This window comes from Egretta garzetta, unplaced genomic scaffold (assembly GCF_000687185.1).
Source record: "Egretta garzetta isolate BGI_Z169 unplaced genomic scaffold, ASM68718v1 scaffold142, whole genome shotgun sequence".
Lineage (NCBI taxonomy): Eukaryota > Metazoa > Chordata > Aves > Pelecaniformes > Ardeidae > Egretta > Egretta garzetta.
The window spans coordinates 332,918-348,029 of NW_009258955.1; the positions used below are offsets into that span (position 1 = coordinate 332,918).

A 15,112-nucleotide genomic window follows, 5' to 3' on the forward strand; every position below is an offset into this window, starting at 1 on the left:
TAGGAAATAATTTGAACTATATTTGCCAATCCTAACCTGAGAGCTAGCTTTCAGATAAAAAATTGTACGAGGTTCATGTTAGGGGGTTGAAAATAAAGAAGGACACCAACAACTTTCCAGTCTGTGCGACTTTCTCTCTCCCCTCTGAGCATCTTATCTGTTCACTCAGCTACACAGACATGCACAAGGCTGTGTGTGAATATAAAAAGAGCGACTATACGGACAGTTCTGCAGCTCTTTAAGGGGAGCTTTGTATCAGGAGTTTGAGTCCTGGTCCCAGAATATATTTACAGTGATGAAAATAGCATTTGCATAATTACACTTCCAAATAAATACATGACCTTAAAATTCAGCATGGTGTGTATTAGCCACACGGCACTGAAAAAGTCATTCTGAAAGCTGCCCTTATGGATTGTGGGGTTTTTTAACCTTGAAAAGTGTGACTTTTAAAAAAATAATCATAAATACCAAAAGCAATTTATGCAAATTGGTGTGTTCCCTAACTACTGCAGTATTAAGAATCAGGCTTGAGTTCTACAGATACAAAATGCTCTAAGCCTTATTTTAGCTTTGTAATAATTTTATAAGCTTTGAAAGCAAACACTGTTGAGAATGTACTAAACTGAACAAGGAGCACTAAGGGTATCCAGGCTGAGGTGCTCTTTTCCTGCTTCAGCGGGGGCCTAATTGTTACAAGGTTATGATGAACACCTGAAAGGTGATATGTATAATTGCAGAGAAGTATCCTGCACCTTCCTGTGTAGGACTTACCCATAAGCAGTACAGCCGGGCTTGCTTCTGTGAGTAAGAATACTTGGGGATTGGAGATGTGGCGCTGAATTCATCTTCTTTCAGGCATGGTAAAATTGAGGCGTATGCTGCTCTGTCGTGCACATTATCCATTTGCTGATGACTGTGTGAAGAGCCAGGCGGTGTGTGAACACACCAGGTGGTGTGTTCAGTCAGCCTGCATAGAATCATGAAATCATAGAATTGTTTAGGTTGGAAAAGACCTTTAAGATCATCAAGTCTAACTGTTAACCTAACACTGCCATTCCATGCAGATGGTGTCACGTGTGTGGGGTAGCAGCAAAAGGGCAGAGTGAGTATCTCTTTGCCTTGGGTATACTGAGGAGGGAGGTCTTTTGTTTTTGTGCACCGTGACAAGAGAGACGCTCCATCCTGACTCATTCAGGAGTGGTTTGAGGACCCTGCAAACATCAAACCCATCATCTCAGCACTGTTGTTCCTTCAGTCCCTAGTGGAGTGTGCTGAGAACAACATCTCTTGTGCCATCTCTGCAGAAATTACCATGAAGTAGCACTGTTGCAACCTCAGGACAATGCATAGTTTAAGTGTGTCAGAGAAAAGATTAAAATGGAGAGTGACAACGCCAGAAGTTTAACAGAATCTCTCTTCCCCTGTTAATTCTCCTTCAATTTTTCCAGTCTGGGGCTGAAGTGGGATATAAATGTACTTTATTAGAATATGCTGGGTACTTACAGCAGATCAGACCTCTCATTGACTGTATCTTGGTTTTGTTGAAGAAAATGGGTACCTTACCTTTGGAATGTTAGCTGCAGCTAGATTTGGGTCTACAAAAGATGAAAACAGGTTTTTCTGATCACTTCTTTTGCAGTTTCTCATTCTAGTTTTGCATTGCAGAAACCAATCTTGTCAAGCCTGTTATTTAAGCCAGAGTTGAGGGGGATTTAACTGCTTCATGTAATTCTTTCTTCTACCTGTTTTACCTCAGGTATTTTCAAGGTAGCTACTTCTATGATATTAAGCACTGAATAAATTCTCACAGTAATTCATTTACCAGAAGAGTTCCATATAAAGCTCTTTTACAACAGTGAGAAGAAACAAGTTCATGGAGATATAAAAAAATATGTCAGTATTCATACACACAAAACTATTAGAAGTTATAACAGGTTGCAGCAGCTCATCTTTGAGGGGCATTTTAGTGAGTGACCATGAATTGTTTAGACAGTGATTTGCTATCATAGTTTTGGATGGCCCTTTTATGTAGCTTATGGTGGACAGTTCTGGAAGTTACTACAGGCAAAACAAATGTTTAAATGTTGATAAATTGGAAAAGAAGCCATTTACCCAAAAGTGCATTAAATTAAATGCTATTTAACTTACATTCTTTGCATTTAAAACATGAGTTGTATTGCAAAATTCTAGGGTCTTTGATAGTCCTGAATATGTATATAATAAATGCTGCTACTCACCAAAACACAGTCCTTAAAACAGCAAGATAACTTTATACAACCTTTTTCCTATAAAACCATTTTAGGAGTGTACTGTGGTTTTCTTTTGCCTGAATGAAACTTTCATCCTCTTATTTGTATGCCACATGTTAATGAGAAAAGATGATGGTAGAATGAGCAAAAAATGTGATCACATTCACTGCTTGTGGCTTGCAGTTAGAGACTGAAGTATAACAGCCATATGTAGGTTATTGGATATTGCTCCCATCACAAAAACAGTTATTGTTTGATACGTTAAAGTATGGATGGACTCTCTATGCATTAGGAAAAAAATGATCATACTCTGTAAAGCCATGGACAGTGGGAGACTCGGCCAGCAATGCGCTAAGGATTCTGCAAGAAAGGTGGACTTTGCAAATATACCCTCTCAGGCACTTTCCACAGGGCCAAAACTGCATCTTCCTTTCTGAAAGATGTTGAATAACCAGGCAGAAAAAGATGAATGCAGGTAACCAACAGAGGATGGAGGAAAGGTAAACTGTACGTTGGCTTCCTGCTGTTGGAGCAACTGTTTGTAGGAAGACAAGATGCAGGCTCTTGGATAAGAGTTGTCAAATAGTATCACAGCTGGCAGTGCTTCAGAGCTTCCCTTTTCCCTTTAGCTTCAAGCTGTAGATAATTTGAGTTTCACCTTATTCGTAGAAGATTGAAATATTCACCTGTGAGTATCTTTCCCATGGGAGGAGAGCAGAGTACAGAAGAGTTCTGCTGCTCTTTGCTTCACACCCTTCCAGGATATCCACTCTGCTGTTTTGGGGGGACTTTGGAGTAAAGTCTGACTGTGACACTTTCACTTGGTTCTAGGGAAGCCATTAGGAAAGACAACCTACTCCTGTTTCCTTTTTTTTTTTTCCCAGTGAAAGAAAAAAATTTCTAAAGAAATGTTTCTCTCATAGGGTAATATAGGAAGAAATTTATTTTTCCCTGTCTCTGACCCTCTTTTTGATTACTATACAGACTTCACTCAGGGTTTAACTGCAAAATATGAAGTCACTGAAAATCTTTCTCCAGGATAGCGTGCCAATTAGTTCGTGGTGTCAGACTTGGTATTTGAGTACGTCTGTTATGGATGATGTGCTGCACAGCCTAGGGTCGGACAGGAACATGAATGAACAGTTACACAGCCCAGTCCTAGTTTGTGTCTGAACGAAGTATCTTCTCAGTGATGTGAATATTAAAGATGTCCTTGGGAAAGGGAAGGAGCATGCAAGTCACACTTAAATAGCATCACAGTGAGAAGTGGGTACCAATTTGGCAATATGCTGTACCCTGCTTGGGATTACTTCCAGTTAGTTGCAGTAGAGAGAATGACATGAAACCTCCGTGAAGCTGTAAGGAAGAAATCTGGTGGTGAAATCTGGTGTCAGGGTGCACAGATGCTGGAGAAGCAAGGGCTTGTTTTGCCTGGGGAGCGAGATGCTGAGGTGGGGCCCAGGTGCCTGGACTTACCCAGGGCCGGGGCTGTGGATCAGGCTGCTGGCAGAGCAGGGCTGGTGAACGGCTTGTGCCTAGTTCGAGGCCAAGATGTGTGACAAGCCAAAGCCAAGTCTGACCCAGAGGCCTGTCAGAGCTGGGAGTCACTTCTGACCTTGTCCCTCCTTTCCTCCCTCAGCATGCTACCACCTCTTGCTCTCCGGGTATTCAGAGGAAAACAATGCGAAACAATGCCCTTCCATGCCCAGCCTGATAAAACAGCCCTTTCTTTCCCAGCTGCTGTGGAAGGGACCCTCCCTACTCTTCCTGGGTGGTGGAGAGATGCAGATTTATCTGGGAAATTAATCTGGGAACAGGGGCGGGGTTCGGCCTTCTCATGCTCCCATGGCCAGCAGAGAGGCACCGCTGCGTGTTGTCCTGCCTGACTCTCTCCCCTAGTGCTCCGCATCCCGGCCTGTCCCATCCACGGCGCCCAGCCAGCCCAGTGCAGGAAGGGGTGGTGGGGCGGGCTCTTCCCCCCACCTTCCCTTGCCACAGCGGGGAGCACAGTGAGAGGTACAAAATACAACGTTGAGAACCAAATCCGTACAACTGTCGTGACACTGCCGGCATCCCTGATAGACTCCAGCCTGGCAGAGGCTGAGGAAAGTATTCATTTTCTCCCTCAGGAGGCAAGGTTGCTGCAGCCCCTCACAGGGCAGCTGGCGGGGAAGGGGGTGGCTGCGGTGGCCATCCCACATCAGCCAAAGGTATGGCCCTGCCACCGGGCCGGCCGTGTCCCTCCCTGCCCATGCTGGAGCACGCCGCCTCCCACCACCTTCAGTCAGACCGCCAGGCCTCCAGAAATCAGGTCCTTTTATTTAATGCCTAAAAGGCGCCTCCTTTCAGACACCTGTTTTTGAAATGTTTGGTGCTGATGGCCATAATGAGTCTGGGTATTACAGTGAAACGATTACAGGAAAAATCCTGCCTTGTCTTTAACGGAGTAACTCCAGAGCACATGTAGATTCTTCACATTCTTAATGCTTTTACCATATGAAAAATAATGTGCTCTGTGCAATTGATTCCAGTATGTCATTCGTTTTTCATCATCTCCTATCTCTGGAACATCCCTCTCCCTCTTAACAACATATTTTCCTAGATTTCATGGCAAAGGACAAGATCAGCTTTGTGGTGCCATAATCTCTTTTGAAGCAGAAAATTGTTTCCAGATTATCATATGTGGGATGGAAAAAACATCATATTTATGAATTGGTAAAACAGATAGACTTCCAATTGAGTTTAGTTCCAGGAAGGGTTTGTGATGATTATCTGGGAAAAAAAAATGTTTTCATTATTAAGTGTCAAAAGTGCTGCATTAAAGTTTGTTAGAATATATTTATCCCAGTCTTTTAGTACTTGCTTTTGTTCCAAACGTTACTGTAGTCTGAACCAGTTTCTTATTTTAAAACTTATAATAGCGGAAATTCTGTAACGTATTTCTTGGTTTGAAATGAATTAGGTCAGATTCACTAGTCTTCTCATCATCGTTCAAAATATCTTTCAACATGAAGACAGAAAAGTAAGACGCGCACGCTGTATGAAATCGCAGTAAGAACACGTCTGCCGGCTGGGGACTGACTGAGCACTCTCTTCTTCCCTCCTTGTGTCTGTTAGCATCACATTACTTGTTTTGTTGCCCTGTTTTCTCCATGCCTGGGTGTCTTGGAGTCTCTCCTGGCTATGGTATCTGCGTGCTATCCCAGCAAACCTCTATTTCATTCCCTGAGCGTGAATGAAATAATTAGCCTAGATAATCTGGCTGGCTACAAGCTGGGCTGGTTACTCACTTTGTATCACGTCAGCTTGCTTTTGCCTGGTATTGGTACCTACAGTTTATACGGCCCGTATCGACTGGCATTATTGCTTTGGCCACCAAATGGCAACTGGAGCTGGGGGTGGCTGGAGCTCGGCAGCTCCCACATGCCCAGGATGTCACAGCTGCGATGGATGGCCCCTGCAGCAGGCTGAGTCTGGGGCTGCATGTGTCTGTCCCATCTTCTTCCATCAGTCATCACTGCTGGTCTTAGTCTCTTGCTTTTAGAGAAGTTTTGTTCTCAGTCATGTCCTGAAATCAGAACCCGCTGTTAGCATTTGCTTTTTGTATATCTCTCCAGTCACTTAACTGCTGGTATATAGGGATGCATTTTTGGAAGGTCCTGTCTGAGGTCCCATATTGATGTGTGTCTGTGTTGTGTTGTGTCATTGACGTACTGGCATGTGAAAGTAGCCACCTATGTGACCAAAAGGCTTTTTTGGAGCCCAGTGAGGAAGTCGTCTGGTACTTGACAAATATATGCATTTATGTAAACACACAAATGTTAGCCTTCCTCTCCAAAAAAGTCATTATTGTTGTTTAGTGGCCTTTAGTACCTATGGAAAACACTGACCATACCTATTATGGTTCTTCTTCATCTCTTTTCTTCTGCTTTTTAGGAATTTCTCAGGATATGCACATGCAAGCAAATCTGTTTTATGATATTGTTGCTGTACAGTCTGCATTTGGTGTCCTGTGCCTGGTCTGTCACATTGCTGTCCTTCCCAGAGCAGACAGTTGCGATGTCAGGTGCAAAGGATTTGGGCTAGGAAGTTGTCAGCTTGGGCAGATTAAATGCTCTGCAGACAAAAATCCTGGGTTTGGAGAAAGTAAAAATAGTAATAAGAAGTAGTGTAAAGTTTTTAATCCTGAAACTTGGTATACAAGCAAAACTATAGGCCCAGTGTAGGTAAAAGAGAAATTATATGTAATGGCAAAAAAAATTATTTTCACTAGTTCCAAGAGGCATTAACTGATCGTTTTAGGTGCCTGTCTTGTGAGATCGTTAGAAGTTTCTTATCTGGGAGGCTGTTTGTTTTGTTCTTTTTTAACCAAGCAGATGTCTTTTTTTATTGTCTGTTACCATGCAAAAGCCGTCCAAACCAAGATGTGGTAAGCTGCTGCAACAAGGTACATGCAAACTGGTGCCCATGGGCCTTTGCACAAACTCTGTAGTGTCTTTCCAATCCTGTGGTAATCATTCACCTAGAAAAACAAGTCTGAAAGCAAATATATCTGGCTTTAACAAACGGTTCTCTTGTCTTACAGAGAGAGGATACAAGCCATGGAGAAACAGATTGCCAGTTTAACTGGTCTTGTTCAGTCTGCGCTTTTTAAAGGGCCAAATACAAGTAATAGCAAAGATGCTTCTAGGTAAAAAAAGAATTCATTAAATCTGTTTCTCTGTAATGATTTTAGTAATCAATCAACAAAAATAATATTTGAATGTAATAGTAAAAAACCCCTGAATGCTCAATCATTTTTAAATACCTTTATCATCCCCATGAGAATGCTAGGCAGAGAGGAAGAATATGCCAAATGATAGATGGAGATTAACTGCATTACTTTTCTTTGTGTTAAAAAGAATTAATGTAGCTACATCTCTGTGCTTTCTACTGCTTATACTCCAGTCCTTGCTTAACTTGTATTAAAAGCTGATTTAGAAAAAAACAGTTGACAAGCTACTGGTGATTTAAATTAAAAATATATATGCTAGACAAGGCCATTTAATTTGCTGATTATAAACTTCACTACAGTTTTATTGTTACTAAGTTAAAATTATGTTCTTTCTTTTTATTACCTAGTGAGAAGATGATGTTGAAAATTGTGTCAGGCAAGAGCAGCATTGACACTGCAGGTAAGATGATAATTCACTTTAATTTACAAATTATTCAGGTATATGAATGTGTCTAATGTAATGACAATCCCAGTTTATGGAAATGTCAAATTTACTTAAATTCCCATAGCTGTACTGTCAGAACTGAAGTTTAAGTTCAGGGTATGGGAGTCGATCACATCTTTGTTAAGAGAGGAATTTCTGACAGGTTGAGGTGGTCTTTGGAATGAATTTCATACCTGTGCTGAATTGTTTAAATAAGATACAGAGTCTCTGCATATGGTGAATTTTGCAGTGAGTCATGCCATCTCTCTTACTTATCTGTCATTAAGCCCAGATGTATCCAGATTGCTGTAGAAGGCTATATATTTCATTCCTATTCTGGTCACCCACAAAAGAAAGAAACTTTCTTCTGTCAGTAGGGTGCTATAGATGTAATGACACTAAGGAATTTATCAGTTAGCAAGATAGCACTTTCCCTAATTAAGCCGTATTGATCTGTTACTAATTATTAGCGTGCACCTAAACTGTTCTGAGCAAGCATCAATTACTAAGCCAGTAAAAGCTGGTCTTATTTTAGCTTCTCACTTGGAGAACTGTTAAGCGTTAAAAAGATCTGAAGTTAAGGCTCTTGTGAAAGAAGATCTCCGTTTGATTGGAGCTCTTTGTGTATGGGCTGCTGCTGGAGATGTCTGCAGGGTGTGTGTGTTTATATGCCTCCTCCTTACCTTTTGTCATGCACTGAATGCAAATAAAAGCAGTTCCCTCCTTCCTGGTAATGCTGTTCCCACAGGGAGGTCTGTGCTCTGGCAGGTAGTAAACCGCACACATTTATTAGCAAATCTGTTATGCTCTTACCTAGCCTTTCTGTTGAAGCTGTTAGTTCACGTTTTGGATTCCTGTTTATCTGGAATTGCAGTATGTCCTAACTGACAGAAATCAAACCAGACCTGGAAACTGTCGAGCAAATGCAAGAGCAAGCGAGCTAAAGTTCTGGTACTGGAGCTTTGCTCTCAAGCCACTCTCTGGTCCCCGTCCAACTCTTCACTTCACACTGGCCCCTGGATGGGGAGAATGATACTTCAGGCTGTGAAGAAATAAGTTTTAATTTACGGTTTCAGACAACTTAATGAAAAGTCCATCATTTTTCAAAACAGCTGCAAAATGCTCTTACACTTTCGCTTATTTCAATGTTATTATGCACTGAGAATTTATGGTCTTTCCCACAGAGGCACAGGCCTCATCTCATACAAAGCACCTGTGAAACCATCAAAATCTGCACACAGGTTGCCTTGTTTTCCTCTTTGTGTTGCATTGCTGTTTGGCCTTTCCACTTCCCCTGTGTTTGTACTAATTCAGAAAAATACTGTGCGGGGGCCACTGAGTTGGACATCCTGATCTAAGTGTGCCCTGCTCTGAGTGGTGGTTTGGACCAGATGACCTCCGGAGGTCCCTTTCAACCTAAATTGTTCAGTGATTTGCATGTGCATGTGTGAATGTGCTCTCAAAGAAATTAGAGGTTAAATAATATTCACTGGGAAAACAGCCCCACGCAAAGCAAAGGTGGGGATTCCTCAGTGTGGAAGACATGCCCAGCCCACCAGAACAGCAGGGTTCATCTGACCAGCAGCTGTTCCTGCCACTGTTGTTCCCAAAGACTCCTCAGTACCTTGTTGTATGACTGAACGTATATCCCTGAAATGGTAAAATTACGTATCATGGCTGCGTGTCCAAGTAGAGAAGGTGGTGGGGATGGTGTAATTTACTGTCAAAAGACCAGATCAGCATCTGTCGCATACTGACAGAGGCATTGACTTTGTCACATGGCCATGCACGTATCCAGCATGTGAGTAAGCATACCAGCATGCAGATTGTGTAATAGATGCTTTTCTGATCACTTGGGGATAGGGCAGTGGGACCAGCCATACAGCCAGCTGTCTGCAAGGATCCCTGTCAGTGCTATAAAGTATAGTTGTAACTCTGGCATCTGCATCCCTAAATCCTGTACTTCCAGCATGACTCAGCCACAAAATTAAACTGTAGCAAGTAAGGGAGACAAGGTGTGATGCTGACCCCAAAATACTACAGTGTTGTAACCCACATCAGCTATTATTGAAGTCTGCTGTATAATAGAATAGTCCTGTGTAATAGAATATTTTGCTTTTGCACCTGTTTTTGAAATTGCATGTGACAGGGTCTAAGTTGTCGGTGCAGTCCTTGCTTACTTGAAAATTAGGCAATCTGCCAGAATATACTACAGAATGTTTCTCCTTTTTGGAATTATGCTTGGGTTTAAATGTGCCAGCAGCATCTAGAAACACTTTTGCTGACCACTGTTTTGTTCTTCAACTCACCCCAATCCTTATTTAAGTATAGCCATTTAGACAGTCGACTCTCTTAGTATACAATTCCACTTGACAACTGTGCGCTGAGATACCAGTTTAGCAATTTCAAAGTCTATTTGAAAGAAAAAGTGGTATAAAATGTTGATTGAGCAGTCCTTTCTAGAGCACTGGTAAGCAGAAACGTGAATTGCTTCCCATCCTGAACAATAAAACATCTGTGCAGGATAAAATTGGCTCATCAATGTTGAACCAACATTGTATTTTATAGTATGTGTTCCAATGATAGGAGACTTTCATGCAAAAAATAGAGAACTATCTCGCTTAGGAAGGGAAAGAAACCATATTTTCTAAATCCTAGATAACTCTGTATAGCTAGATTGTGAATACTCTGGTATTTCATATAAGTCAAATTGTTGTATTTAACATGTTTTTGCTTTGCCAGTCTGTAGTGGATTCTTTAGCCTCAAAATATTAAAGAGCCTAAATAAAAATGCTTTTTCACTGGGAAAAATGAGCCTATAACAATCATGCTTGTCTGTATTTCTTAGGTTTTATTGCTTTAGGCTCAGTTCTTTCATGGGGGGGTGGGTTCAAAGAGCAGTAACCTTCCACAGACTGACTATGTCTCTTCTGCTAATGTTAAGAGAAATCCTATGACTGAATCCTTATAACCTCCTTCAGTTCATCAAAAGTGAATGGCATCAAGGGAGTCTTCACTTAGGAATAACATGTGACTCTAAAACCACAGCAGGAAGAGTCTCCTTGAGGTTACTAACAAATATGATGAGAAATGCTCATCTGCTCTCTTCCCTGTCATATTTTTGTTCATCAAGTGGCAAGAGTGATACATTAAGTCCTGGATTCATTGATTAAATTGAGAGCAGTTGTATCATGGATTACGAAAAAAAGCAGTAGTTCTTTGCTAGTTACTGCCTCGTTGGAAGAGGAGGAAGGACATTTCAGTATTTCCTGAAAAGGGATCAAGGAGTACGTCTTTCTGCACTAACACCATGGTTATAAACCAAGAGAGGGAGATGGCAGCGGGGAGAAGTATTGCATATGTGGGGCTCAGATTTGATTCCTCACTCTTTGTGAACTGCCTTGTCATCTGTGCCTTTTTCAAATGCATGACTCGCTGTGACGATCTGTGAAATAAAAACATTGTCCATATCTGCTTGCTTATCTTGGATTCAAAGATAGATCACTCCAATCTTTGAACTTTGTCAGCATTTTCAGGTAAAACATGATGCTGAATTCATTCTGGATCAATGAGGTGAAGTTGCACACAAATATACATAGAATATTTTATTCTTTTAAGGGTGCTTTAGTACCTGGCCATAACAGCTTGTTAATGATGAAATTGCAACGTTAACATTGTATTTGCCTATTTGTTTAATGGATTCTAACTGGATGGAAAGAAAATTAAGTAGCTGTCACGTGTCTTCCCAAATGATGCTTGAAAATATTGTGGCTCTTTAATATTAAAGGAGGTGAGTAATTTATGAAGAAACATTGCTGGGTGTTGTCTGATGGCCTTTTTTTCTAGCCTGCTTCAAAACAAAATCTTAGCATTATAGAAAGAAAAATAAAATCTGGAAAATGGAAGGACAGCAGTGTTTTTGCAACCATAGCAAAGGTCAAGTGTCAGGGAGTGGAAGTTACATTCCTTACCTTCCTGCGCCTGGGCAAATAGCAAACCTTTCCCCTTTTTGCACATCAGTTCTCTTTGTATTTAAAAAATGGCAGCTTAGTTCATTAGCCTTTGTAAAAAACGTTAACATTTGGGTTTTGTCCAGAGTATTAGGGAATTATGGAGGGTTTTTGCATTCAGGCCCCCTTACCTAGCTCCAGCAAGGGTTTATTTAAAAAACTGAGAGGCAATGCTGTTTCTTTCCTTTCAATCCATCTGGCCACACATCTAATCACAAAGCTACAGCCTGGGACTATTTCCAAACGCGAGCTATACTCCCTAGATGAAGCAACCCATCATTGAGCTGCCCTTTTATTCCCTTTTGATGAAAAGATGTATCTCTGAGAAATCAGCTGCTGATCCTTACTGTGCTCCCATGCTCGCTCGGTGTCTGTGGTTGTGTGTCACACCCTCGGGAGTCCCATGCTGTGCTTCACAGGCTCTGAGCACACCCTGCAGCAGGGACACCATGGCAGCTGAGAGTACCTAATGGTGAGCAGAGGTGGCCGAGGCAGAAGAGGAGGAGAGCTGCTTTGTAGGGAGTCACAGACATTTATTGTTTACAGAAGCAGATCACAGTCCATCTACACTAAAAGGAAAGCAAGCACCCCTTCCTGAGAAAATATGTGAATTGACTGGGGTCCAGGATGGGGGGAGAGACTGGCGGGGACTGATTCATGCCTTGGCTGCATCATCACAGGGTCGGGGGCTGAGGTTTTGGAGCTTTTGCTTGAGGCAAAGAATAGCAGAAAGGTAGATGTGCTTTCAAAAATAGTCCAGATTTGTGGCTAGGGATCAGAACTCTTGGAGGCTTATCCACATTTTTCAGACTCTCCGGGGGTTTCTGTCTGTACGGTTTATGAACTAAATACCCTTTTCTTAAAAAAAAATGCAAAAAGTAGTGCGTGTGGGAGGGAAATAGATGCTTGACTGTAGGAAAAACTGCAGTGTACATGTAGACAGATAAGTATTAGCATATATTAGACAAGCATGAAGTGGGTACAGCATGGCAGTGAACAAGGACTGTTTATTTCTTGAGTGTTGCTTTCTGTTAAGCAGCTCTTTGAAAGTCAAGAGAGCATTGAATCACACTGGAGTATAGCAAAAATGTGCAGCAGCTTGCTCAGCAGTGAAATGAAAAGTGCTGTTGTTGAAGCACCAAGCAGATCTAGCTGGAGCACGTTTAGGTAAGGTATAGCATTACAACAGCCAGCACCGGGCTAGAACAGCTTTTTGTTTGAGCATGTCTCCAGAAGCCTATGGCATGGCACACTGTATATAGCACGGGTGCAGCCAGAGGGGCCTGTGCTTTTGCTGACAGGAATTGCAAATGTAGGCAAAGCAAGAAACATGATTCTTCAGAAACCTTTTAGCCTATTTTTAAATAAAATTATCTGGCATAATTTCCATCCTTTAAAAATGCTTCCCCCAGATGAATTTTGCAAAGGCTACGTTTGAGGTATTCACACCTGTTGGCAAAGGGATAATAATGTGTTGTTGTGCTAAGCTGTACTCACTTGGGCACATTTGGAGACTTTACTGGTTGAAAAGACTACTAGGGATGAGAGGGCAGGGATAAAACTTACCACTCTTGGGTTCATACTCATTCCATCCAGAAAAATGTGTCGTGCCCTTTGGTACACTGAAAATTTCCCTTCAACAGGCAAAGAAAAGCTCATAGCATGAGTTTCTGTTTGATTTCATTGAACTTGATAGAATGCGTGCTTGTGGGAACAAATGATGACCAAAATCCCTATGCAGATCCATTGATGAGTTATTTTCTGTTTCCTCAGATCTTTTGTTTTATTCATAGAGAAGGAAGAAAATGAAATGGGGAATGATGTAATCATAGACTAGAATCATAGAATTATTTAGGTTGGAAAAGACCTTTAAGATCATTGAGTCCAACCGTAAACCTAACACCACCATTCCACCACTAAACCATGTCCCTAAGCACCATGTCTACACATCTTTTAAATACCTCCAGGGATGAGGTCTCAAGCAATTCCCTGGGCAGCCTGTTCCAACTCTTGACAACCCTTTCGGTGAAGAAATTTTTCCTAACATCCAATCTAAACCTCTCCTGGTGCAAGTTGAGGCCATTTCCTCTCATCCTGTCACTTGTAACTTGGCAGAAGAGACTGACACCTCGCTACAACCTCCTATCAGGTAGTCATAGAGAGCGATAAGGTCTCCCCGAGCTTCCTTTTCTCCAGATTAAACAACCCCAGTTCCCTCAGCCACTCCTTGTAAGACTTACTCTCTAGACCTTTCACCAGCTTCGTTGCTCGTCTTTGGACACGCTCCAGCACCTCAATGTCTTTCTTGTAGTGAGGGGCTGATAATGCAGTAGTTCAGGGAGTGGCAGCCATCTGAGCCCAAGGGACAAGGTGGATCTGGCACTGTGATCAAAAGAGTACACAGGGCTACATAGTGGTGGACTTAGAAAATGAAGTGTGTCCTACTGACAGTCTGTCATTTTGCCTGTTGGCAGTGGGGAGGGGAAAGGACACATTAGAAAGAAAATTTGAAGAATATGGGTGTGTAAGTGCAAGTTGCTAGCAGCAGCTGTAACATGACTATTAGCTGATGAACTGGAATTTGCTTGTACCCTATAAATAAAGCTTCTTCCTAGGTACTTGAGACTGAAAAAAACAAGCTTGACATTGATGCTGTGTAGAGGAACAGCATTATTTAATGAAGAAAGTCTTGTAAAGACACTGACGGTTATTCTCAGAGTGTGGCTCAGCTCACTTTCTTGTGTTATGCTGTAACATAACACATGCTGTTCCCTTGTAAACACAGTCCTGAATAAATGACAGGCTAAAGGAGAGTAGGTGGATGCAACAGGGATGGAGAGCAGTTCTCTGCCATACCATCATTTCATTTCTCTTGTCCTGGTTTTATACAGTAGCTGTTGGTGACGCCTGATAGAAATAATGCAATTGTAGTTTAAGCAGCAAAGCAAGATGCTCTATAGAAACCTTTTCCCCACACTTGGCAGTTTGACTGAATCTCTCTCCAGTGATAATTAATCAAGAAATATGCAGTTCAGGAGTCCTGTGAATTTGCATCAACTCAGTCTCAGAAGGCTCCTGAGAGGACAATCCCGAAGCTACTTTCAGCACCAGTTTGATTTGCTGCTGTTTTTTGTAATCTGCAGATATAGTTTGTTTATCCCATCTCCACTACACGTGGTAGGAAGCAGCCTTGTGGTAATGCAGTGCTTTATTATGGCTGAGGTTCCGGCACAGATACATTCTGATATTGCACAGTCTTCCCTCAAAATATAGTGGATAAGGAGGTGCCAGTCCACTCTTAATACTGAGCGTTGGCAGCAATAATTTTCTTTTCTTCTCCATCTGTGTGGATTCAGTGGGCAGAGAAAGGACCATGTTTGCACCTTCTCTGCTGGTGAGCTCAACCTGTGCTGCTGCTTATTGCAGGCGCTGCTAACATATCTGGCGGGAAGAACACATTGGCAACAGTGGAGTCAGCTGTCATCCATCACGCTGCTGGAGCTCCATCAATGCAAGTCAGCCTGCATGGTATGAAACGCAACGTGTCGGATCTGCGTCTGCAGCTGCACCAGATGAAGCAGCTACAGGTATGCTTATCTGGGTAATGCTACGAAAGTGAGTTGTCAGCAAATGCCCTCTTCCTTTCTTTTTCTCT

The 15,112-nt window shown here is 42.0% G+C and overlaps 1 protein-coding gene across 7 annotated transcripts in view; it reads left to right on the plus strand.

Annotated features, from left to right (window-relative positions):
• The window catches only part of KIAA1217 (KIAA1217 ortholog), a 176,453-nt gene that overhangs the window by 127,249 nt on the left and 34,092 nt on the right, over nt 1-15,112 (plus strand). For 4 of the 7 annotated variants that reach the window (XM_035890155.1, XM_035890154.1, XM_009634535.1 and 1 more), the window contains 2 exons: nt 7,371-7,423; nt 14,884-15,044. In XM_035890155.1, coding sequence (XP_035746048.1) covers nt 7,371-7,423; nt 14,884-15,044 — 214 coding nt within the window. Of the gene's footprint in view, nt 1-6,834; nt 6,940-7,370; nt 7,424-14,883; nt 15,045-15,112 lie in introns of all 7 variants that reach the window. The other 3 variants (XM_009634534.2, XM_035890153.1, XM_035890156.1) reach the window with 1 other exon arrangement.